The sequence below is a fragment of the Chionomys nivalis genome, chromosome 23 (genome assembly GCF_950005125.1).
Source record: "Chionomys nivalis chromosome 23, mChiNiv1.1, whole genome shotgun sequence".
In the NCBI taxonomy this organism is placed as follows: domain Eukaryota; kingdom Metazoa; phylum Chordata; class Mammalia; order Rodentia; family Cricetidae; genus Chionomys; species Chionomys nivalis.
Genome location: NC_080108.1, coordinates 345377 through 369966, shown reverse-complemented (window position 1 = coordinate 369966; position 24590 = coordinate 345377). Strand labels below are relative to the sequence as shown.

At 40.3% G+C, this 24590-nt stretch overlaps 1 protein-coding gene across 1 annotated transcript in view; it reads left to right on the top strand.

The window, feature by feature from the left end:
- Positions 1-3699: 3699 nt before the first annotated feature.
- Pgm2l1 (phosphoglucomutase 2 like 1) overlaps positions 3700-24590 on the top strand; it is a 36172-nt gene continuing 15281 nt past the window's right edge. Inside the window, exons 1-5 of the mRNA XM_057756341.1 lie at positions 3700-4321; positions 18742-18909; positions 19963-20069; positions 20822-20906; positions 23847-23930. Of these exons, the coding sequence (XP_057612324.1) occupies positions 4211-4321; positions 18742-18909; positions 19963-20069; positions 20822-20906; positions 23847-23930 (555 nt within the window). The 5' untranslated portion in view covers positions 3700-4210. The remainder of the gene's footprint in view (positions 4322-18741; positions 18910-19962; positions 20070-20821; positions 20907-23846; positions 23931-24590) is intronic.

The window sequence follows — 24590 nt, the reverse complement described above, 5'->3', positions numbered from 1 at the left end:
TTTGCTTTGTTTGCCCTAGTTAGGCCCTAGTATAGTACTGAATGGAGGCAGCAACACCAGATCTTTTCTTCTTGTTCCTCACCATGCAGGGTACAGTCTTGCATTATTAAGTACAGTGTTTTTTTAACTGTAGATTTCTTGTGGATGCCCAATATCAGGATGACAAAGTTGCCCTCTGTTCCTACTGCACTGCATGTTTTTGTCATGAAAGAGTGCTAGATTCTATCAAATATTTTTCTGTACGTATTGAGATACCAAGTGAAAAAGAAAGAATTGATCATGCTGTAAGACGGACAGATCTTTCTTTTCTTGAAACAGGGTCTCACACTGTAAACCAGGTTGGCCTGGAACTCAGTATGTAACCCAGGCTATCCTTAAATTCACAGCAATCCTCCAAAATGACGAAATTACAGGCATGAGCTACCATGACTGCTAAAATGGGTAAACATTAGAAAAATTATGCTACTTAAAAGAAACTAACAATATCTCACGAATGACATGATGATTCTATTGAAGGGAAACGTTTAGAACAGGGAAATCACTATAGAGATAGAAAAGAGATTTGTGGTTGCTTAGACCTGAGGTGAAGTCTTGAGTGACAAGAGGACTGGCAGTGAAGGGCACAGGGTTTATGGGATTGTAGTGGCATTTCAATTGTATTATAATAAATAAAGACTGCCTGAAGATCAGAGAGTAAAACAGGCCCACTGGTCAGCCTTACAGACCAGATTATGGTAACATACACCTTTAATCCCAGTAGCCACACTACTTACCATAGAAAGTGGGCGGTGCATGCCTTTAATCCCAGCCCTAGAGAGGATTATAAAATAGAAAGAAGCAGCTCTCAGACACAGTCTCATTCTGAGATTGTGGGAGGCAGAATCGCCATTTCAGACTGAGATTGAGGGAAGAGCTAATGACTAGCTGTTTTGATTTTCTGATCTTCAGGTTGAACCCCAATTTCTGATCCTGAATGTTTATCAATCGTGTTTCATAGGATGGTAAAAATGTCCTTAAATTCTTGTGTGTGTATGTGTGAATAAATTTTTAAAATCATTTAATTATATACTCTAAGTGAATATATATTATATATGAATCATATCTATGTACAGATACTGAAAGTGGAATGAAGCGTTCACACGCAGGCACCAACTCTACACTTCCACAAACACGAGAGCAGGCACCTCCTTACAATTTGTACCCTGGGTTTATCACTTTGCTTCACCATAGCCCTAATGTGTCTGCAGCCACTCCCCCTCCCACAAAGATCCCCTGTTCCCCTTTTATTTGTTTTTGTTATGTCTCCTCACATCTGACGAGGCCTAAAGGAGAATATTGATTAGATGATTCTTCCTTACACACACACACACATTCTTTTCTTCATTTTTTTTTCTGAGACTGGATTTGTCTTTGTAGCCCTGGCTGTCCTGGAACTTGCTGTGAAGACTAAGCTGACCTTGAACTCACAGAGATCCACCTGACTTTGCCTCACAAGTGCTGGGATTAAAGGCATGTGCCACCACCACCTGGTAACACACACTTCCTTAATGCAAACATAACTAGGGTTTATGACAAGTATCTCTATAAGCAACAAGAAGAGAATACACTCTTTTTGTAGTGGTCATAAAACAAAACGACAATTTCTTCAACATTTAATATCTTGGTTGGCAGGCAAGATGGCTCAGCAAGTGAAGGTACTTGCCACCTTGCCTGATGATCCAAGTTCCATCCCAAGGACTCGCATGGTGGAAGGAGAGAATTCAGTCTCACAGTTTTTTTTTTTTTTTTTTTTTTTTTTTTTGGTTTTTCGAGACAGGGTTTCTCTGTGGTTTTGGAGCCTGTCCTGGAACTAGCCCTTGTAGACCAGGCTGGTCTCGAACTCACAGAGATCCACCTGCCTCTGCCTCCCAAGTGCTGGGATTAAAGGCGTGCGCCACCACCGCCCGGCTCAGTCTCACAGTTGTATGCTAACTTTTACACATATGCTGTCACCCCCCCACACACACATGCTATGCACATACACACAATAATAAGCAAATCATGTAAATCTTAAAAAGATTTAAGGTCTTGTTCCCGAATTGTATTTACTGCGACCACCTGTTGAGGTTTTAGAGGGGATGGTTTGTGATAAGTTCATCTATCCTGTAGCCGGTTTGTTCCTTCACCAATGTATCACAGCCTATGTCTTTGGGCTTCCATTGTAAACTGAAGATGAGCCATTCTCCAGGAACCCTACTACTTACAATATTTAAATATGAATAACCAGACTTCCTCAAATTCAAATATGCGCTAGTAGAACTTCGTTGAATACTGAAGATTTGCATTTCTTAATAATCTCCCAGAGAATGCCAACACATATGTCCTAATGTGTACCTTAATTATGACCATCTTGGTCACATCAATAGACATTTTTATGGTGCTATCAAGACCTTACCCAAATTCAGAATCTCTGGGAATTATGTCCACTAGCATAACGTATATTTTAAACAGTCTCCTAGTAGGACTTGAGAATCACTGATCAATGGGGTTGAAATGCCCTCTACTTTTTTCTCAACTTATTTATTTTCTGTTCTTGAAATCTCAACACAGGTCCCTCCTGCTTGATGCTTGTATTGACTACTTCAGACAAATTCACTCCCACTCTTCACAGCAAGCATTTACTCTTGATCATGAAATAAACATCTTGCATATATCCTATCTCTCTAGATTTTATTTCTTGGCATTTTGGTTGTGAGCCTAGCTTTAACAGCTGAAACATTGCTCTGACCCCAGTCTTTATTTCGTGAATCAAATAATTATTTACATTCTTGTAGCATCAACTCCTACAGTAATTTTTGTCTTGTTGATTGTGAGCCTGGACTTTAACAGCTGAGCCACCTTTTTAGCCCAACTATCATAATTCTTAACATACAGTGGATATTTAATATTTGTTATGGATACTAATTCTGATTATAGTGGACAATTAATTTCTTTCTTGGACACACGGTTATTTCCCAGGTCCTGGAACTAGCTCTAGACCAGGCTGTCCTCCAACTCACGGAGACCCGCCTGCCTCTGCCTCCCGAGTCCTGGGATTAAAGGCGTGCGCCACCACCGCCGGGTGGTTTATGCATTTTATGATGTTTGTTTGTCCTTAAAATAGGGTTAAATTGCTGACCCATCCTTCTGACAACATTCCTATTTTCCAGACATTTTGTTCTTTCCACCTCTACTCTGCTGTTGCATCCGAGCAAAAGCAACTGCCATCTGAGGTGCTGTGACAGGTTGGAAGCCTCACTCATTTCTCCGGAACGCTATTGATCAGAAAATTCGATTTGCCTCTCGGCATCCTCTGTGTAAAGTGGAATGGACTATACCTACCACATAGCTCACAGGATGAATGAAATGACAGAAAACAACTCGTCTACTGTTATGCACCAAATACATACAAGTTGCTCCTTACGACATTCCTTGTTTACCTTAAATCAGGGAACTACTGCCGCGCTGCCCAACTAAGAAGCCAAGGGAAGCGTCGGGGGTTCCGAGCTCGGGGGAAAAAGGAAAGACTACAACTCCCGTGAGGCTTCACGCGCGCCACCTCGGCCCCCCCCCCCAGCAAGACAGAGCCCCCAGGCGAAAAGGGTGGGGCCTGCGCGCGCCGGGGGGGGGGGGGGATCTCCTAGGGAGAGCAGAGGCGGGCTGTTAGAGGCGACAGGGACACCAGGTGGAGACACACGTGCGAGTGTGTGTGGGGGGGTAACACGGGAGAGACAGCTGGGAACGGCGTTAAAAAAATAAAGCCAGCTGTGCACCGTCACCTCGGCGGGCAGTCCACGCCGCTGTGGAGGCTCCGGGCGCGCGCCCCATGCCTCGGGCACTCGGTGAGGCGGGAGCGGGCGGGGCCGGCGGCGCGGGGGCGGGGCCTAAGGCGGCGCGGGCGAAGGCGGCGACCCAGACATCTCGGACTGTTGTTGTTCTCTCGCCTCACGCCCGCCTCAGTCAGTTCGAGCTGAGATCCGGAGCTGCTCTGCCGGGGAGGCGGGTGACAGTCTCCGCCTTCTCTCCTGTTCGCTGGAGCTGCGGCAGGGGCTGGCGCTGACCGAACGCCTCGCGATTGGTCTCCGATGCCCTTCAGCGAGGAGGGGGCGTCTGGACCCTGGTGAGCGCACCCGGAGCCCCCCGACTCGGTGTCTTCACCCGCCCCTCGGGCCCGCACACCCGTGTGTCTGCCATGGCTGAGAACGCAGATGGTGACCTGAACTCCAACCTGCTCCACGCCCCCTACCTCACCGGGGACCCCCAGCTAGACACGGCCATCGGGCAGTGGCTGCGGTGGGACAAGGTGGGTACCTGGTCACCCGAGCATCCGCCCCCGTTTCCTGCCCACCCTCTCACAGTCCACCCTTTCCGGCACCCACCCAGGGCTTTGCAGACTCCGGGGGAGGTGGCTCCGGCCACCGCAGGGCTAGCGGAGTTGGGCTATGCCTCTCACCTATGCAGGGGCTGCCTCCCTCGGGAGGTCTGGGCTGGGCAGGGACATCTGCAGTAGCTTCCTTTTGCAATAGGGCTTCACTGCAACCTGCTCCCTTATCACCTTCTCCTTCTAGTGTGTGTCAGCTCTCATTCTCAAAAATACTTCATCCGCATCATCTTCATCGTTGTTACTCTGCATCCATTTCCTTTCCCCTTTCTCCCTTGACTTCCTTCTTTGCAGAACCTGAAAGTGGCTCCTGGCACGTTTCTTGGACGTTACTAACCACTATCTGCTTTGGTGTTGGTCTGGTGGTGTTTTGCCACCCTCTGTCGCTGGGAAATCGCTGTTCTGTTTCACTCTATTTTCTGGTATCACCGTTTGCTCTTGAAAATGACAAGGGTTCTCATCTTATTTAATTGCTCTGATGGTTGTTATTTCCTGAAGTATTCTGTTCAACCAATCGTGGTTATATACATCTTGAATAGCCTAATTATACTTCTAGAGTCTACACCATTACTTCCCAAAACGTTCCAACAGATCATCTGGGAATCTTAAAAGGCAGATTCTGACCATATATTTAGAAATTCAGAATTGCCCTGCCATACCATTTTTTACTGCCCTCTCCCTGTCCTTGTGCGGGCACATAGGGCAGATTGGTGAAAGCTGGAATTAAAATGCAGCCTTTTCACTTGTAAAAGAGGCCCCTGGAAGCGCTCTCAGAGGACAGGAGGATAATCAGGTGTTTGCTTTATCAAGTTCATGTGATACCGCTGCTAAAATGGAGAAAGCCGCACATTTTAAAACTGGTTAATAATTGGATTAAGGGGTTTGTATGGCAATATGTGAGATTGTGTTATACAAAAGAACTACCTAAATTAACTTTCTGAAACAGTTGTTTTTTTTTTTTTCCTCCCAGTCATTTATGCATTCAAGAAGGAGAAAAATGCTGAATGTCTAGGCCGGTCAGGAAACGCTGGTGGTGAGAAAGATAGAAGAGTTCTTGCCCTCAGCAAGCCTTCAGTTAGTAGATAAGGAAGCCCAACAAACAAGCAATTACAATGAAGTTATGTGTAGTTATATCTTAAATATTCTACTCATTCTTGTAGAGTCTGAGCAAGTGTTTCTCAAACCTGAACAGTGCTAACAGATCACCTGGGAATCCTGAAAGGCAGTTTCTGACCAGACAACTAGGGTGGGGCCTGACAGGCAGCCTTAGTGAGCTTCCAGGGGATTGATCTCAGTGTGGCTGATCTGTGAACCACACTAAAATAGACTCTTTTTTCTTTCAGTATCAGCTTTGACAATGTTTTCCCTAATGAATGTCCTGGTTGAATGAATTAATGCTTATTATCTGAGCTATGCCCAGGTAGTGCTGAGACACAGAAATACTTAAGAACTGTTAAATGCATATAAAAATGATACAATAGTTATAGTAGCAATAAAAGAAGCTGCAGGCATTCAGATCTTATGGGAGTTCAAAAGTGAGAGTGATATGTGGGGTGGGGCAGTCAAAGAAGACTTTTTTTTCCCCCCATGACAGGATTTCTCTGTGTAGCCCTGGCTGTCCTGGAACTAGCTCTTGTAGCACAGACTGACCTCAAACTCACAGAGATACACCTGCCTCTGCCTCCTGAGTGCTGGAATTAAAGGTGTGCACCACCACCTCCTCCTGGCTTCAAAGAAGACTTTATGAGATCATGGAATGCACATGAAAAGAACAGGGAAAGCCTGCAGGAGAAAGATGAAATAAATGTAGACCTCAATGAACTAAAAGGAAGTAAGACAAAGGCTCCTAAATAAAATATAAAGGACAAGTAATAAGTACCTTAACAGAAGAACAGACTTAATTATATATTATTGATCTCTCTCTCTTAATGGGGGATAATGCTTTTATCAGAGAAACAAATGTTTATCTTCTGTAGATTAATACTTAAGTAAGCTAGGCTAAGTCCTAGGCCACTGAAATTTAGAGTACAAAATGAAATTAAGTATTTCGTTGTACCTTAACAGTACATGTAGCCTTTCAGTGCAGAGAGTCTGAGCTCAACTTCTGATTAATACAATTAAGGAGCCCTGATAATGCTGCTGATTCTGGAAGGCTGATGAGGCATGTAATAAGTTAGAAATTGGTCTCAGGGTAATTTGCTGTTTGCCATAGTCACCAGCGTTATTAATTTTAGTCTTGGTGGCTTGATGTACATTGAAAAGTCTCGATAAAAAAGAAAAAAAAGATGTTATTCATGTTGAATTTTTAGTTAACATTCAGATTTGCTAAGATGGAGAAGGAAGACTAAGAATTGGAAAGATGGAAACTTGAATGTATGTAGTTACTCATTGGTGTCTGCCAGAGCTTAGGGTACCTAGAAGTCTTTGGAAAGGTATGTGAAGAAGACCTTTAGTATATCTTTAATGGCCTTCAGCAAGTAAGGGTGTATGTAATAATGCATTCTGACAGTTTACCATATGTTACATGAGAATCATTTGTTCTCAGGGTCCTGAATACCCAGTTTCTACTTATGAGTAGCAAAATTAGCCATATAATTGTGACCAATAACAATATTCACATAAAAAATATGTATTGAAATTTCATCAAAGTAATTTGGCATGCAAGAGAAAGAATTCATTTAAAAAATACTACATGAGAAAGATGATTGCTGTTCTTAAAATAATTTCTAATAATAGCATACTGCCAATTAAAATCACGACATGTTTGGGGAAAAAAGAAAAAGAAATAGTGTAAGAATCACCATGGTGATTCTTACCATATAATCTCAGCACTTAGGAGGCTGACCCAGGAGGATCAATTAAGAGTTTGAGGCCAGCCGAGCTGCATAGTGATATCATGTCAGCCTGAACAGAGAGTGAGTTGAGACTCTTGGTTTGTACTATTTCTTGTGTAGCTTCAGTAGGGACTTGGATCTGACCTCCTACTTGTATTCAGACTTTTGTTTAGTATGTTAGCTTCCCTAGTCTCAAAATGAGTTCACTAACATCAGGGTCATAGATATTGGTGATTGACTTAAGAGCACTATTTTATTAACTTATGGTTTGTATTATAGATGCAATAATCAAATAGATTTGTTTCTAATCCAGGCATAGGGAAACCAAATTCAAAGATTTTTGGCCATCATGAGGCCAAATCACAGGGAGTCAAATATATAACATGTAACCACATCAGCTTGTAACATGTAAATACATCCATCTCTGTATGGGGCTGTGCTTCTGCTATAACCCAGTAAGTCCAGGGATCAAGGAGTCCCTCCTATCAGTTGTGCACAGATAAGTCTACCATCAGCATGCCCTCCTCTGCTCTAGGTAAGGCCACACCTTCCTGTTTCATTCATTCAGTGCTGTCATGCCTTGTCAAATTACAGACCAGCAGTTCTGTATTAAGAAAGAGTAGAATATGAAGTTGAAGATAGGTTAGGCTTATAAAGAGCCTGGAAAAGGAAATAAGGGGCATCAATATAAGCCAGCGATTTTCAGATGCTTAAGAATAGAATTTTTTTTTTTTTTAACAAATTGACCAAAACAAAAAGGCTGCGAATGAATTCCCCATACCTCCTTGGTTAGTCGGTCTTGCATTGCTATAGTAATTACCTGAGCCTGGGTAAAGTTTAAAGAAAGGTTTACTTAGCTCAGTTTCTATGAGATCAGTAGCCACGTTTTTTTGGCCTCTAGTTAGTCTTGAGGCTGATGGAATCCTGACAGCATATGTAAAAAGGATTACACAGTGAGGCAGGAAGCCAGAGAGCAGGGAGGGGTAAGCCTTGCTTTTAAAATTCTCTCCTCTTAACCTCTTCTCTTCTGTAAATTACAGCTTATTCTTGTTAGAACTCATCCACAAACCCCTAAGGAAATGTCTCTAGTGGTGACCCTGTTACCTCCCACTAGGACCCAACTCTTAAAAGGTTCTACTACCTCAGTACCTCCACACTGAGGAGCAAGCCTTTGATATGGGAAGCCTTGGGGTACAGGCCACATTTAGACTGTAGCATTTTCCAAAATATTAATATAATTTCCAAAATTATATTAATAGTTCTATAGTTATTCTTTTGAAAAATTAAATAGTTTAATCTGTGTAAATAAAATCCGCAGAACAGTAACTTTCAGACATAGAAATCCCAACTGACCCTTCTAGTTAAGATATTGGCAGAAAACATACTGTGTATACGAAACAGAGAAAGCTCATGCCAACTTCCCAGGAAAATCTGTGGCCTTTAATAACTAAGTATCAATCTATATGAAGAAAATAGTTCGTATGAACAACAAGATAAAGCAGTAGGTACATATATAAAGAGAGATACAGTGGAGAACAGAGGAACTTCAAAATTATAAACTAAAAATAGAGAATTATTTCATCAGCAAATAAAAGATAGTGTGAAAAATCAACTGAAAACAAGAATGAGCTCTAGGAAATAAAAGGAAAAAAATGATCCTCCTCTACCAAACACACACACACACACACACACACACACACACAGATGTTAAAGATGAAGAAATAAGGGAAATGTTTGACATGGAACAAGAAATCCTGGCTGCTAAGTTAATGGAGATCCATAGCGTTCATCAAGAAGTAATAGAATGTATTGTTGTATCTTAGTGTTTTTTGTTTTTTTAAGGTATTGGTGGTGTGGTAAAGATGGCGTATCATTTCTATCAACATCAGAAAAGCAATTAAGCAGTCACCTATGAAGAAAGGAAGGAAGGGAAAGAGGCAGAGTGGTTAGGCTGACAAAAGCAAGAAGGAAGGAAATGGGGCTGAGGGTGTAGCTTAATGGTAGTGCTTGCCTAGCAGGCTTCCCACCCTGAGCTTAAAAAAAAAGAAAGACCTAAGTAAATTATTGACCAAAAATGAACCACATTAAAACATGACCTGATTTTCAATAATTAATTGATAAAGCTTAAGTAAGAAACTGTGAGTTCTTTTCAGGTAGCACAAGGGTGTGCCAAAAGAGTCTAAAGTAAATACTATTCAGAGCATCTAACCTAGTAATTATATTCTCTTTTGATGGTCAACCAGAAGATAGAACATAGTATTTAATTTTTTTAATTATGGTGGAAAATGCATACAAGTAACCATCTTGATCATTTTTAAGGATGTATATAGTTCATTAGTTTTTATAAAAATATTCACATTCTTGTAGATCAGACCTTCAGAATTTTTCATCTTGCTAGGCTGGCACTCTATGCCCATTAAATAACTTGTTTCTTCCTTCCTCTTTCCCCTGAAAACCACCACTTTCTGTTTCTATAATTTGACGACTAGGTACCTTATAGGTGCAGAGTCACACAGTATTTGTCTTTTGTGACTGACATCAGCACGTTATTCATCCATGTTGTGTATAGGATTTCATTTTGATGGAGCAACAAAATGTAGAGGTGTTGTGTGGCAAAACTTCTTGAGAGACAAAACACACAAGGTTTAGAGTAGACCCCTATCTGGGGTATCTGAGATATATTCACCCCAGATAGGACCCCTATAACAGACCAAAGTTCGGATACCACCAAAGTCCAACTTGGTGAACCAATGAGTTTTACTGGGGTTACTTACAGAAAGAAGCAGAAATGATTCAAAAGACAACTGCATCCCCAAGCCCATCCCAGCTCACAAATCTGGGAACCTGAAGCACACTGCACAGCCTGCAACCTGCAAATCCCCTGTTGGAGAGCATTCCTTCTAGGTGCCTCAGTTGGTCTAAACCTCTTCTAGGGGCTGGTTTCTGCATCTTCCAGGTAGTTGGTCTGGTCTCAGAGTCTTCTTGGGAAAGTCTTTGCCACTAGACTCTGCTTACTGTGGCAGGGAGGGGCCTAGGGAATCTGGTCAGTTTCAGGGAATGTTTTTAATTTTTTACCCACCTGCTTAAGGAGTTTCCCTACAGGGTGGGATGTTTCACTCTCAGAGAAAACTGTTACACATCAAGAGGTCATACAATGATTTGGGGTTTTGGCCTATGTACTTTGATTCATGATCCTTTCTGCCTTCCTAATAGCTATTGAAATTGCCAATTTGTACTGAGGCTGCTGCCCTCTGGTGTTGGAAGTTAATAGAAAGCGATTTATTCTGGTGCAGAAGAGCCAGAGATTCAGCATGAGCTTTGCCATGAATCCTGTATAGGATTTTTTCAACTGAATAATTGAATAAGCATTTGTATTAGTTACTTTTTCCATTGTTATGACAAGATTATGACTAAAGGAACATGAGGAAGTAGAGCTTATTTTGACGTTTCTCCATGACACGGGAGACAGCAGGAACGAGGCAGCTGACACATCACATTTGTACCCAGATGAATGCTCGTGTCTCTTCCTTTTCATTTAGTCTTGGACTCCAGCCCATGGGTGATGTCCACGTTCCTTAGTTAAATCTCTCAGGAAATGCCCAACAGACACAAAGATGTGTTTTCTAGATGATCCCAAACCCAAGTTGTCAAGATGAGACATCACAGTGCTGTATCTTACCAAAGTATGAAAATGGCCATATTTTAATGCCCCAAAGAGTACAGAGACCCTAATATTGTAAATGGAAAATATTTTCTCAGATACTAAAGCATTTTGATTTTAAGCTAACGAGAACTTATCTTGTTAGAAAAGTCTCTTGATGTGTTTTCCCCTGCTACAAAATTTTCTCATATCATTTTTCTCTTTGAAATATTTCATTTTTATGCAGTAAAAGATTTAAAACTCTGAATGCCAATTGTGCTAGTCAGTTTTACATCACAATAACAAATTACTGTGGTTGCTCATCTTATAAAGACAAAAAGATTTATTTGGGCTCACAGTTTTGGAGATTGTCTTAGTTAGGATTCCTATTGCTGTGAAGAGACACCATGACCATGGCAATGTTTCCTTATAAAGGAAACATTTAATTGAGGTGGTGGCTTACAGTTTCAGAGGTTTAGTCCATTATCACCATGGCAAGGAGCATGTCAGCATGCAGGCAAGCATGGTACTAGCTACATCTGGATATGAAGACAACAGGAAGTGGATTCCCCACTGGCGTGACTTAAGCATATTTGAGACCTCATAGCCCACCTCCACAGTGACACACTTCCCCCCACAAGACCTCACCTATTCCAACAAGGCTATACCTCCTCACAGTGTTACTTCCTAAGAGCTTATGGGGATCACATATCAGATATTTATATTATACCAATAACAAAATTATAGTTATGAAGTAGCAACAAAAATAATTTTATGGCTGGAGGCCACCACAACATGAGGAATTGTATTAAAGGGTTGCAGCATTAGAAAGGTTGAAAACCACTGGCCTAGGCTCCTAAGTAGCTCATAACCCAACTGTTGGTGCTTTCACCTCGAGCTTAGTGCCTTTGTATTCTCAGTGCCCTAATGTTTATCTCCTTGGCGGTCAAGGCTAGTGTTTGGGTCTTGCAGTTCTTCTCTGGGACTCTTCACAGTCCTTGACCTTCTGCAGTCTCAGCTCTTAACCATTTCTTGCCTTCTTAGCTCTTCTGCAGTTAGTCTCAACTCAGTGGTCTTTAGGTATCTCTTAGCTGCTGCTGCTGCTGCTGCTGGGTATGTTTGGGACTGAGAGCCCAAGAGTTGTCTGCTCTCCCTATTAGAAGCTCAGCCTGTGATACAGATCAGAAGTAGGCAGCAGTAGTCAGATGAGGCTTTTTTGGAGTCAGAACTGTAGTATCAGCAGGTGAGTGGACAAGAGAGATATTTGGGCTGCTCAGAGGAGAGTGAGAGGATCACTACTTATACAGCTCATTACTTGCTATGGGGATGCTGGGGAGGTGCTCGTTCCAGACTGAATTTAGGGCATCTGGGAGGAGGTGGGGCAACTATGGGTAAAGTTATGTAGAGTAACTGTAGAAGCTTATCTGAAGCCATCATGGATGAAAGGAAATCTCCTAAAGAAAAGACTCAGTTATGGTGGTTCCATGACAATATCGGTGGGTCCTGTTATTGGAATAAAGTCTATTTGAGGCATCTGTGACTGGTTGGGAGTGAGTCTTCCCGAGCAGCTTTGAAGTTTTTAGAACAGCTATGGCTGGACCTAGTCATAGTGGTACATATCTGTAATTCCAGCACTTGGGAGAGGGAAGTATGTGGATCAGAAGTTGAAGGTCATCCTCAATCATGAAGCAAGTTTGAGTCTAGGCCGAGCTACTCAGATATGACTGGGATTTATGTGGCTTGATAGGAAGCTAATGGTCATGATTTTTTTAATGACATTTAAAATTCCTTTTGCTGAAATACAGAAATGTGATTAACTTTTATATATTGATCCAGAAGCCCAACACTAATTCCAGATTTTCAGGATATGTATGTATGACAAATAATTTCATCTTAAAAAATATACTATCATTTTTGTGTCATTTTTCTTGCTTTATATCTTAAGTAGGGCTTTTCCCCTTTTTTATTTTCTGTTTTTTAATTATAGCCATCCATTAAAGAACCAGGAGTTCTTTTCTATTCTTTGTAGTCTAAGATATATACATATATGTGTACATATACAAAAACATATAGGTGTATATTTATTGGCTTCAGATTTGCTGTCATGTGGTATTACATTATGAGAAATATATCTGTTTTTTGTCCCCAGTTCTTAGCATAGTGTTCCTAAAACCTTTGGAATTTCCTGAGTTATTGAAGTGTCCTTTGTTATTCATAACAACCCCTTTGATCACATCTGAGTTTATGGTTAGGTGGAACCCCTAGATTGCCTTAGAATGGGCTGGTAACCAGAATGACCAGTTGGACTTTCTGCCTCTTGCTAACTGCTGGCCGTTGGTGAAGGAAGGTCAGGGATACAAATTGGGCTCTGTAACAACTCTTAAACCCAGGTCTGAAGTCCTGGGCTGACTGCTAGCTAGAGAACAGGTGCTCCATCCTCCTTCCCCCACATCTTGTCTTATTCATCTCTTCATTTGGCTATTCCTGCATTGTCTTATAATAAGCTGGTAAGCTAAACCATTCTCTTGAGTTTTGTGAGGCATTCTAGAAAAGTTTTTAATGTGACGAGCTGGTCAATGAGAACTCCCTTTTATGGTTCTATAATCCTTCATTTAGAAGTATGAGTAGTAGCACAGAATTTATACTGGGCATTCCAAAGTGTGGCAGTGCTGTGGACTAAACCCTTTCGTTTTTAAGATCTAATCTTATGCTGGATAAATAGTGGCAGAATTAAATTAAGTCATGAATATTCAGTTTATAGCCAGAGAAGTGGAGAACTGATGGATATTTGGAAAGACACTGTAAACTGGAATTTTAGTAGTCCCACCAGACTAAACTACAATCTATCTCAGTTCACCAGTTAAATAGACAAGTGATGGCGGAAAACAGAGATTTGATCAAGTCATGTGGTCTTGGTTGCTCATCCATTGCTGTGGTAAACACTTTAATCAGTGTAACTTATTTTTTTTAAGATTTATTTATTTATTATGTATACAACATTCTGCCTCAAGTGTATGCCCGCACGCCAGAGGAGGGCACCAGATCAGTACAGATGGTTGTGAGCCACCATGTGGTTGCTGGGAATTGAACTCAGGACCTCTAGAAGAGCAGCCAGTGCTCTTAACCTTTGAGCCATCTCTCCAGCCCCAATCAGTGTAACTTATAAAGTGTTTAATGCGGGCTTACAGGATTAGAGTCAGCGACCTTAATGGTGAGAAGTATGGAAGCAGGCATGATGGTGCCAGAACTGTAGATGAGAACTTACTACACCTCGACACATAACTAGAGAAAGACACTAGAAATGGTGTGGGCTTTGAAACCTCAAAACCTGCCCCCGTGACACACCTCTTACTACAAGGTGCCCATGAAAAGAGAGGAAAAAAACCTTATATAAAGGTTAAGTACCTTTATTTTTGTTCTTGTTGTTTTAAAAAAGGACTTCATGTAGCCCAGGATAGCCTTAAACTTACTCTGTAGCCAAAAATGACCTTGAATTGCTGATCATTCTGAATGTCTGTATCTCTCCCATGTGCTTGGATTGCAGCTGCAGTACTTGGCTTCAGTAGGAAATGCCTTCCTTACAGGCCTCAATTTGTTCCTATTAATAACGTTGCAAATATAATATCCAGTGTAGAGTCAGTTAACCAGGCCCGTAAAGAAACAGGTCAACATAAACAGTTATCCACAGAAACAAATGTACTGTGAACTGACATGTAGAGGTACTTATTGTAAATTATGATATGCAGACTTTAAAATAACAGATTGCCAATTCTGAGAGATCAAAAGGAGAAAATTAAAAATTAGGCAGAGAAGTGAAAATAATGCAAAAGCTTGTATTTTTTTAAAATATAAGTTCTGACTCTGAAATAATACAATAATCAAAACTAAGAATTTCAGTGCACAGATCTAGTAGTACTCAGAATTAGGGAATTAGAAATCTACAAGATAAGCAGTGGGAAGTATTCTGGATGAAGCATATAGTGATAAGATGGTTGATAAGAGAAAGTATGGGTATGATGCCTGAGAATAATATAATGGAAAGTTCTCAGATCCATTTGATTGAAGCCACCTAAGGAGAGGAAAAAGTGGGCCAGCAGCAGCATTGGAAGAGATTATAACTGTGAAATTTCCTAAACTCATGAATAATACCAGGCCACAGATGAACTTAGGTATTCATGTAACCTGTCTAAGTCTTCTCCCTAATTACACCTCATTGCATTACCTGGAACAAGGAAAGAAAGGAGTAAGACCTTTAATAAAGAACAGTCATATTTTCGTTGTATTTTTGCATATATGTATGTTTTACAAACCTGGAATCATTACATATATGGCTTATGAATTTTCCTCTCTTGAGATGTCCTGAATGTTTCATATATCATTAAAGTTTAATAAGATTTTGGATGTGATATTTGAATGTACTGTTATACTTTATGTGTGTGTGTATGTACATGTGTGTGCTTGTTCAGATTTGTAGGTACATGTGTGCTTTAGGATGTTGTAGGTGCATGTGCATTTGGTGGTCAGAGGATGACCTTGGGTGTTGTCCTCAGTAATGTTATCCACTACCTGTGAAACAGGGTCTCCCATTGGCCTGAAGCTCACCTGTTAGGCTAGGCTAGACCATCGAGCCCCAGTGATTCCCGTCTCCTCCTCCCCATCACTGGGATTAAAATTGCATGCTACCAAGACCAGCTTTTTACAGTGATGCCTGGATCAAACTGAGATACTCATCTTACTAACTAAGCCTGCCTGTCTAGCCCCATGTTACATTTTTATTTAACCAATTTTCTGTAGAATATGTAGTTAACTTGCCTGTGGATCAAGTTGTAGCTCCTTCTCCATCAACATGTCTGCCTCATGCCATGTCCCACCACGATAATAATGAACTAAACCTCTGAAACTGTAAACCACCCCGTGAAATGTTTTCCTTTATAAGAGTTGCCATGGCCCGATGATTATAAAAAGACGCGAAAGAGTTGCCATGGTCATAGTGTCTCTTCACAGCAACAGAAATAGAAACCCTAACTAATATATGGATCAAGAGATAAATATTCTTTATCCCAAATTCTTGGGATAAGCAATATTTCAGATTTTTAAGTTTGGGGTTTTATAATCCCTTTGTGTCAGTTGTATCTTTCAATAGTAGCTGGAGTAATTTACATTATCTCACATTCTTTGACTTTCTGCATGATTTTGACACTCCTTAGTTAAGAGTTAAGGTCTGTGTTTCCTCTCCTAGAACCTAGGTGATTCTTTGTCATGAGTCTGTCACAGCCTCAAGAAATAACAGGAACAGTGGAAGCAAAGCTGCTTGATTTCCAGGTCTAGACAGGAAAGGTAGGACAACTGCTACCTGGCTGGCTTTTAAAGCACTCGCCCTAGAACCCAGGCTTGTGAGGAAGCCCAGGCTACAAGGAATGCCTGCTGCAGATGTCCATGTGACAGACTATGGAGTCCCAGCCAGCATAGCATCACTGCCAAACACTTGGCAGGCAAGCCTGGAGATGATTCCAGCAGCCAGATCTTTGAGTCTTTCAACAGAAGCCTCACACTTCTGCCCATAGAAACTGAAGGACAATAAATGATGGTTGGTTTGGGCCTTTCAGTTGGAGTCAGTTATTATCCAGCCATCGTAAATTCACCCTTCCTCCCTAGCACTGCTCTTAAAAACTCTTAAAATTCAATCAAGAAACCATTTTCATCTCCAGATGGAAATGGTATCTTGATTTAATTGCATTTCCTGAGTTACTGTGAAGAGCCAGGCTAGTAGGTAGACAGTGGGGGTGATGTGATGAGTGTGGCTATCACTTCAAATTCAGGAAATCCAATATACTGAAATTGTTATGTTTCTACTTGCGGCTTGTTCCCCATCCTCCCCCTCCTCTTCCTCCTCCTCCTCCTCCTCCAACAATTCAGTTCACTTATCAGATCAGATATTACTTCCTTCAGTTCTCTTTCCTCAGTTCACCCTAGCTTAATAACAGGCCAAATATGGCTACATCACCCAGGACCTGTGCATAGTCTCTGTGGAAACTGCCCTTTTACTTAACTTTTCTACTGCACTGCATGTTAAACTTTGTAAAGTCCTCAAACTACCAATAGTCTTTTCTATGTGTGGTGCATAGTATGTACTTGATAAATAAGTATTATTATTTGGTTAGTTTTAATTATTTTACTCTTTTATGTGTATGGGTATTTTATCTACATAAATGTCTCTGTGCCACAAGCATGCCTGGTGTCCAAGATGGCCAGAAGAGAATACCAGATGCCCTGGAACTGGAGTTGCAGATGGTTGTGAGCTGCCATGTGGATGCTGGGAATTGAACCTGGGTCTTCTGCAAGAGCAACCAGTACTCTTAACCGCTGAACTATCTCTCTAGCCCCATTTGTGTTTTTTACAATGGTAGGGACCAAACCTGGGACCTGTGCAATAAGCAAGCATCCTGCCAGTGAGCTACTTAAGCCCAGAAGGCTTAATGGTTTCAATCTTTCCCTTCCCAATATTATGCCTAAGTGATAAAAAAAGATGTAATTCAGAACTTAATTTCTAGTCTTGGTTTAGTTAACATTTTCATTTCCTGGACTTATTTCTTCTAGTAACTTTTTCAAATAAATTTTGTTTCATATGATGAATATAGCCATCTAACTTTTTTATCTAAGCCATCTTAATAATACTAATTTGGGTGAATGTTTTTAAAGATGGGTAAATTATATTTAGAATTATACATGGATTCTTTACATAGGGAAATTCTCCTTAAACATGATTATAATTTGAAGCTAATAAGAAGTCATCTGACTGGGTCCCTGATCTGCTCCAGGACTCTGGAAATGGATCTCCATGCTGGCTGACCCTTAGAAGTAAATGTCAGCCATTCACCCTTCAGGTTTTCAGATGGCAGTTTCCTATTTCAACTTCTCTTCAGATGTAAACTTAAAAATTCTGTATTGGTTTATTAACCTGGTATTTGTCGTTCAAGCACAAATCTCTAATCTTTAAGAATAACATTTAAAGTTTTGTTACTTTAGACGTACTGAATTATGGAAGAATTTTGTGCATGGGCTCCTTTTAATGAGTAGCAATAGCAGGATTTGGGGTTGTTAATTCTGATACTATGTTATTTAATATCTATTTTCTCATCTTCTGAATGATGCAGTGCATGGTTAAGGTTGTTCCCAAGTTGTTAGGTCTACTACTAGAATATTCTTTAGTAGATTCAAGCTGTATAGGAATTATAAAATAGGCACTATATTAATTACTTTCCTCATTGCTGTGACCAAATACCTGACAAGTAGCAACTTAAGGAAGATTTTTATTTTAGCTTACAGTTTGAGGGGACTGTTCATCATGGCAGAGAAGGCATGGAGGCAGGAGAAGGAAGTGTCTGTATTGCATCCACAGTCAGGAAGCAGAGGTATCCTGACAGAGATGTTCCTTGACATTTTATTCATAGCTCTTAAATTTAAGATTATAAACCGGAAAGTAGTGGCACACACCTTTAATCCCAGCACTCGGAAAGGCAGAGATACAGGCGGATCTCTGTGAGTTAAAGGCCAGCCTGGTCTACAGAGCGAGTTTCAGGACAGCTAGGGCTACATGGAGAGACCCTATCTCAAAAAAATCAAAAAAGAAAAGAAAAATTAAGATTATAGAAAAGTAGGCATATGTAAATCACCATTAGTAGGGCCTGGCTCTTCTGGGAACTCAGTTATTGGAAGAATTTTTAATAAATAATATATACCATTTAAAAATATATAAATATATATATTAGTATAGTTAATACGAGTCTACATTTTGAGCCCTCAAACAGGCTTAGTATTAGCATATTATATTCCTGATTAGGTCTGCTTTTCTTTTTTTTTAAAAACAGAATCCCAAAACGAAAGAGCAGATTGAAAATCTCTTGCGGAATGGGATGAACAAGGAACTGCGTGACCGTCTTTGTTGCCGGATGACTTTTGGGACAGCAGGACTTCGATCTGCCATGGGGGCAGGGTTTTGCTACATTAATGACCTTACAGTAATACAGTCAACACAGGCAAGTATTACAAAGTATTATATATGTACTTTTCTCACTTTGTTATTTTACTTTATAAATAATGTAGTACCCTTCTTTTTAAAAAATAAACTATTTTGTTCAGGAAGGTCCTCTTTTAAACATAAAGGGCAGACCTATTTTGATCTTTTGTTTTGCCCAGGAGTTAAATTGGAAAACATTTTGTATCTACAACAGCAGTTTTCAACCTGTGGTTCATTGACCCCTTTGGGGGTCAAACAACCCTTTCATAGGGGTCACATATCAGATATTCTGCATATCAGATATTTATAGTACAGTTCATAACAGTAGCAAAATTACAGTCACGAAGTAGCAATGAAAATAATTTTATGGCTGAAGGTTATGCTGGGGGTTGCAGCATTAGGAAGGTTGAGAACCACTGATCTACAAGGTCACAGCCCTTCTCCTGAAGAGTTCTTTTGGCTGGGTATGGTGCACACCTTTAGTTTCAGCACCCAGGGGAAGGTATGGAACTGTCTGGGTTTGAGCCAACCTGGGCTACATAGCAAGTTCCAGGCCAGCCAGGACTACAAAGTGAGATGGTAAAAATTCTGTCCTCTGGAGCCTTGAAATAAAACAATCTCCCTGACTCGGAATGTTCTCTCTGGCACACCCCACTTCCCACACTGACCCTCTTTTCCTGCCTTTCCCCTCTCCCTCATGTGTTATGTATTGTATTGGAGTTGTGGTTACTAAGTTGGCATTTCTGCAGTATTAAATGTGTTTGAAAATCTGAGAAATGATTGTCACTTCACATTTGTGGATTGAGCAGTATAGCTCCCACATTAGTAAGCATGGCTATAAGTACCAAAGTCAGTTCTGATCTATTAGCAGCACATTAAACATAAAAACAGGAGACTTTTAAGTTGTAAAATGCAGACATTGAGGCTGGGATGCAGCTCAGTGGTAATGCACTTAACTGTTTGAACCCTCACTTCATCCTCAGCATGAAAAGGGGGTGTGGAGTGGGCAGGGTGGGGGACACTTACAGTGGAACTTTGTAAGAGGAGTTAATCTTCTGTTTGTTTGCTGCAGGGGATGTACAAATACCTGGAGAGGTGTTTTTCAGACTTCAAGCAGCGAGGCTTTGTTGTTGGGTATGACACTCGGGGTCAAGTAACCAGCAGCTGCAGCAGCCAGAGGTACAGTGTTAATTATTGCAAAGGTCTCATTGGAATAAGGGTAAAATACTTAATTTTTTTCTAGTGGCGAGAGTTCTGAAATAAGAGACCTTCATGCAGAAATGTGATCTCACGCTAATGCTTGTTGTATGTTTCTGAACCCTGAGAACAATTTTAGCTGAAATAGAAGTAAAAAAAAAAAAAACACTTTAGAGATAAGCTTTAGATTTTATAGAAGTGTAAAAATAGCCTTAAAATATTGCAAAATCACAGAATGTCAGTTTATATATTTTTTGTATAGGTATCGAGTAGGAGTAATTATGAAGCGTCTGTTCTCTTATAATCCTGCCTTAGTATCTTTTTATAAATTGATAGTCTTGATACTTCTTTAAGGAGGATAATTGTACATATGGAGTTTATTTGCTTCACTGTCCTCCAGTCTTGTCAGGTTTTTTATTTGTGTGTGTGTATGTCTAAGCCAGTGTGCTACCACTAAGCAACATCCCTAGCCTCTTAAGCAAACAGACAAACCTTACTTAACAGTTTCCAGTTGGAGCATTAAGCTTAAATAATCGGTGGTGGTAAGAACATAAGGGAGACTGAGGCAGGAGTGTGAGTTTGAGGCAAGCCTAGGAAATGGTTCCAACCAGCTTTGGCTACTACTGAAGATATTGTTTCAAAATTCAGAATAATTCCATTATGAGACATTTGTTATGGGAAAGGATGGTTCATTAAAATTATAGGAAGGACTAAGTGAAATTTGTTTGTTTTAGGCTTGCTAAACTCACTGCTGCAGTGTTGCTTGCTAAAGATGTTCCTGTTTACCTTTTCTCGAGATACGTTCCTACACCTTTCGTAGTAAGTATGTTGTGATAGTGATTACTCAGCTGACTGCCCTTCTGGGGGTTTCTTAAGACAATTAGGAGTCAAATCTTTGCCATACCTATGGTTCTAAGTATTGAATGTCCAATCCAATGAAAGTTCAGCCAAAAGGAGGAAGATAGTTTTTCCTTTGAGCTTGATCTATACAAGCTGCTCATGGTGAGATGCTTTTAACCAGAAATTGATTCATCAGGACAAAAATGACAGAGAGATTTGAACACACTACTAATAGATTGAGGTGGGTTTTGTGTGCATTTCTGTGTGAGAGCTGAAAAACAGACAGTGACCAACAGACTTGTCACCGACAGACTTTGAAAGACTGATGTGATTGGTCACTGGTCTGATGGATTATTATATACATAGTGATTTGGACATATAGTGCAATTAATAGATGATGTCCTAGTTACTATGTTACAATTATAACTGATGTTCACGGTCTCAAGTTTGAATGTTAGGAGATTGGTGCTATTGACATAAATGTGGTAGTGAATTGTGAGCATATTGACAACGCAAAGCAAAGAACCTGAACGGAAATGAAAACAACGAACAATAAAACTTAGGAGGTAGAACTAAGCCCTATTTTTAGGGAGGAACTTTGTAAGTTTAATGAATGCATTAACAAAAAAATAAGTTGTTAAGATACTGAGCTTATGCTATCATAATATATTTGTGCTAAAGTAGAGTAAAAATAACGAAATCATAAAAGTATGAGAAAGAAATAAGTACATAAACTCAAAATAGTAACAAGATGAAACTGGCCTGGAGAGATGGCTCCAGATGCCAAGCTTGACAACGTGAGGTCAGTCCCTGGGGCCCACATGGTAGAAGTAGAAAGCCAAGTCCTGCAAGTTCTCCTCTGCCCCACGCATAGGCCATGGCACGAATGCCCCACCACCAAATAAATAAATTAATTAAATTAAAAATTTATTAAGAAAACTGTGGAATGAGTGTTAAAGATACAAGACACAGTGTAGTGGCATTTCACTTGTATTTTAATAAATAAAGCTTCCCTGAAGATCAGAAAAGTAAAATAGCCAGCCACTGACTCTTACCTCTCCCTCAGTCCAAAATGGCGATTCTGCCTCCAGAAATCTCAGAATGAGACTGAGGCTGAGAGCTGTCTCTCCCATTTTCCAATCCTCTCTAGTTCTGGGATTAAGGGTGTGCACCACTACTGCCTGGTTTCTATGACAAGCTAGTGTGGCTACTGGGATTAAAGGTATGTGTCATTGCTGCCTGGTCTGTAAGGCTGGCCATTGTGACTGTTTTACTTTTTTGATCTTTAGACAAGCTTTATTTATTAAAATACAAATGAAATGCCACTATAACACAAACAAAATGAGTGTGTAATAAATACAATAGAAACGAAGATAATCAGTATTTTTTTTTTTTTTTTGATTTTTCGAGACAGGGTTTCTCCGTAGCTTTTTTGGTTCCCGTCCTGGAACTAGCTCTTGTAGACCAGGCTGGCCTCGAACTCACAGAGATCCGCCTGCCTCTGCCTCCTGAGTGCTGGGATTAAAGGCGTGCACCACCATCACCCGGCTGATAATCAGTATTTTTTAACTGTGTAATTTAAGTAAATGTGCAAATTTAGATGAATTAGCCAATTTCTTGGAATAACAGTTGATACATCAACTTACAAGAAATAGTAAACCTGAATAACTATAATTATCCAATAAGTTGAATTGGTATTTTTAAAAATATTCTCAAATTCAAAATAACAAGTCTAGATGGTTTTATGTGCAAGCTTTATCAAATAATTAAGAAAAGAATATCTATAGATTATTCTGTTGAGATTTTGGAAATTTATTGAGCAAATTAAAGAATTGAAGGAATTGCTTTTTACTCTAAAGTATATCAGTAAAGTTAGCACCAGAGAATAAAAAAACTAGAAAGGAGCTAGAGCTGTAGCTCAATGGTAGAGTAAGCACATGCATCTATCAACTCCAGTAGCAGAGATATTCAGAAATCTAAGACTGTACCATCAAGTTGCCAGTTCCCACTCACATCAGTCCCAGTACGTTGGTTTTCCTGTCTTACCGCAGGTAGATGTGCGGTAGTTGATGAGGATGGTGCTTTTAGAGATCTCAGGTAGTTGATGAGGATGGTGTTTTTAGTAATCTCAGAGTCACACCCTTTAGTCACCATGGCTCCAAATCAGAGGTTGTCTTCCTTGACTAAGTGTGAGCTTAAACGGTTTCTGGAATTGTGTCAAGGAATTAGACTAGCATGATCAGACCTGAAGTGTCTATGCACACCTCTCCCCTCTCACCCCTACCTCCTGTGGTCATGGAGAGCAGTCAGTATGATGGTGGAAGCTGTGGGGAAGCATTCGAGGAAGAGAAACAGTAGTTCCCATAGAGAGAAAGAGAAACACACAGCCTGGGAGAGAGAAGGGTGAGTTGTCACGTGACGTGGAGGCACAGAGTGTATATGAGGATCTTCAAATTAAAAGTCAAAAGTCTTGTGTTAGACTTTTGAATCTTCTACCTAATGACTATGTGATGTCAGATAAAACTCAGTAAAATGTGATGGATAGATAGTTGCTAAGTTTATTTCCATCTCCAACTATTTATGATTATATTTCCCATTCATATCTCCATTCCAGTAAAGTATCTGTCATATAGTACTTACTAAATATTATTGTATAACAAAAGAATAGGAAATTGTTATACCAATAAGCAAAATGAGATTGGTAGGGAAGACCATTCAAGGTGATGACTGGGTAGTTGTTGAGCTGTATGTATTAGAAATGGACCCTACCCATCAAACCTGGAGCTGATAAGACCTTAAATTATTGATACCTAAGTATCCTCCTGCATTATTTAACCAAGTAACATTCATGTAAAATGTATGAATATCTAGCAAGTGAAGTGGAAAAATGCTGCTCTGGTATATTTTTTATTTTTCCAGCCATATGCAGTCCAGGAGCTCAAAGCAGTTGCAGGTGTGATGATTACTGCATCTCACAACCGCAAAGAGGACAATGGATACAAGGTAAGCCTTGGACGCTTAATCTTTGCCTATTTTGTAAGTTTTATTTTATTTGAATATGTGCTTGGTATGTTCTCAACACTGAGGAACAAAACTAGGCATTGGAAACAGATTGAGAACTTGGCTCTCCCAGAATGTATACCTGCCGTGGTGTTTATTGGTTCCCAGAGTGTGCATGTTACAATGGTCTCTTCATTGGGGTTTTACTTCTGTTTTCTTTGATTTCTCCATCCTTTCCCAATATATCCCCTCTATAATTTCAGAAATCAAGTCATGTTGTGTATCAAGAATATGAAGAATGAATGGTAAGAGTCAGGGAAATAGTACCTTGACCTCACTGTCCCCTCCCTCTGATCTGCCCAGGCTTCTCAGTGGCCACAGGGCCCATTTGCTGCATGAGCCCCTCTGACAGAATGACAATACAGTGTCAGAGGGGAACAGCACCTTGAGAGGTGCACACAGTAGATACATAGCCTAGTACTGAGCCGTGTTCGGGCTTCTTGGAGATAGACCCATGTTCTTGCATTTTTCTTCTTGTTTGAGAGGACTCCAGACACACTAAGTTCCACTTTAAGCAGGGGAAAGATTTAATATGGATTTAAGATTTGGGGCCTGGCCCATTCTTAGATTCAGGGAAGAAGTATAATTAATTCAGTTTAGGAC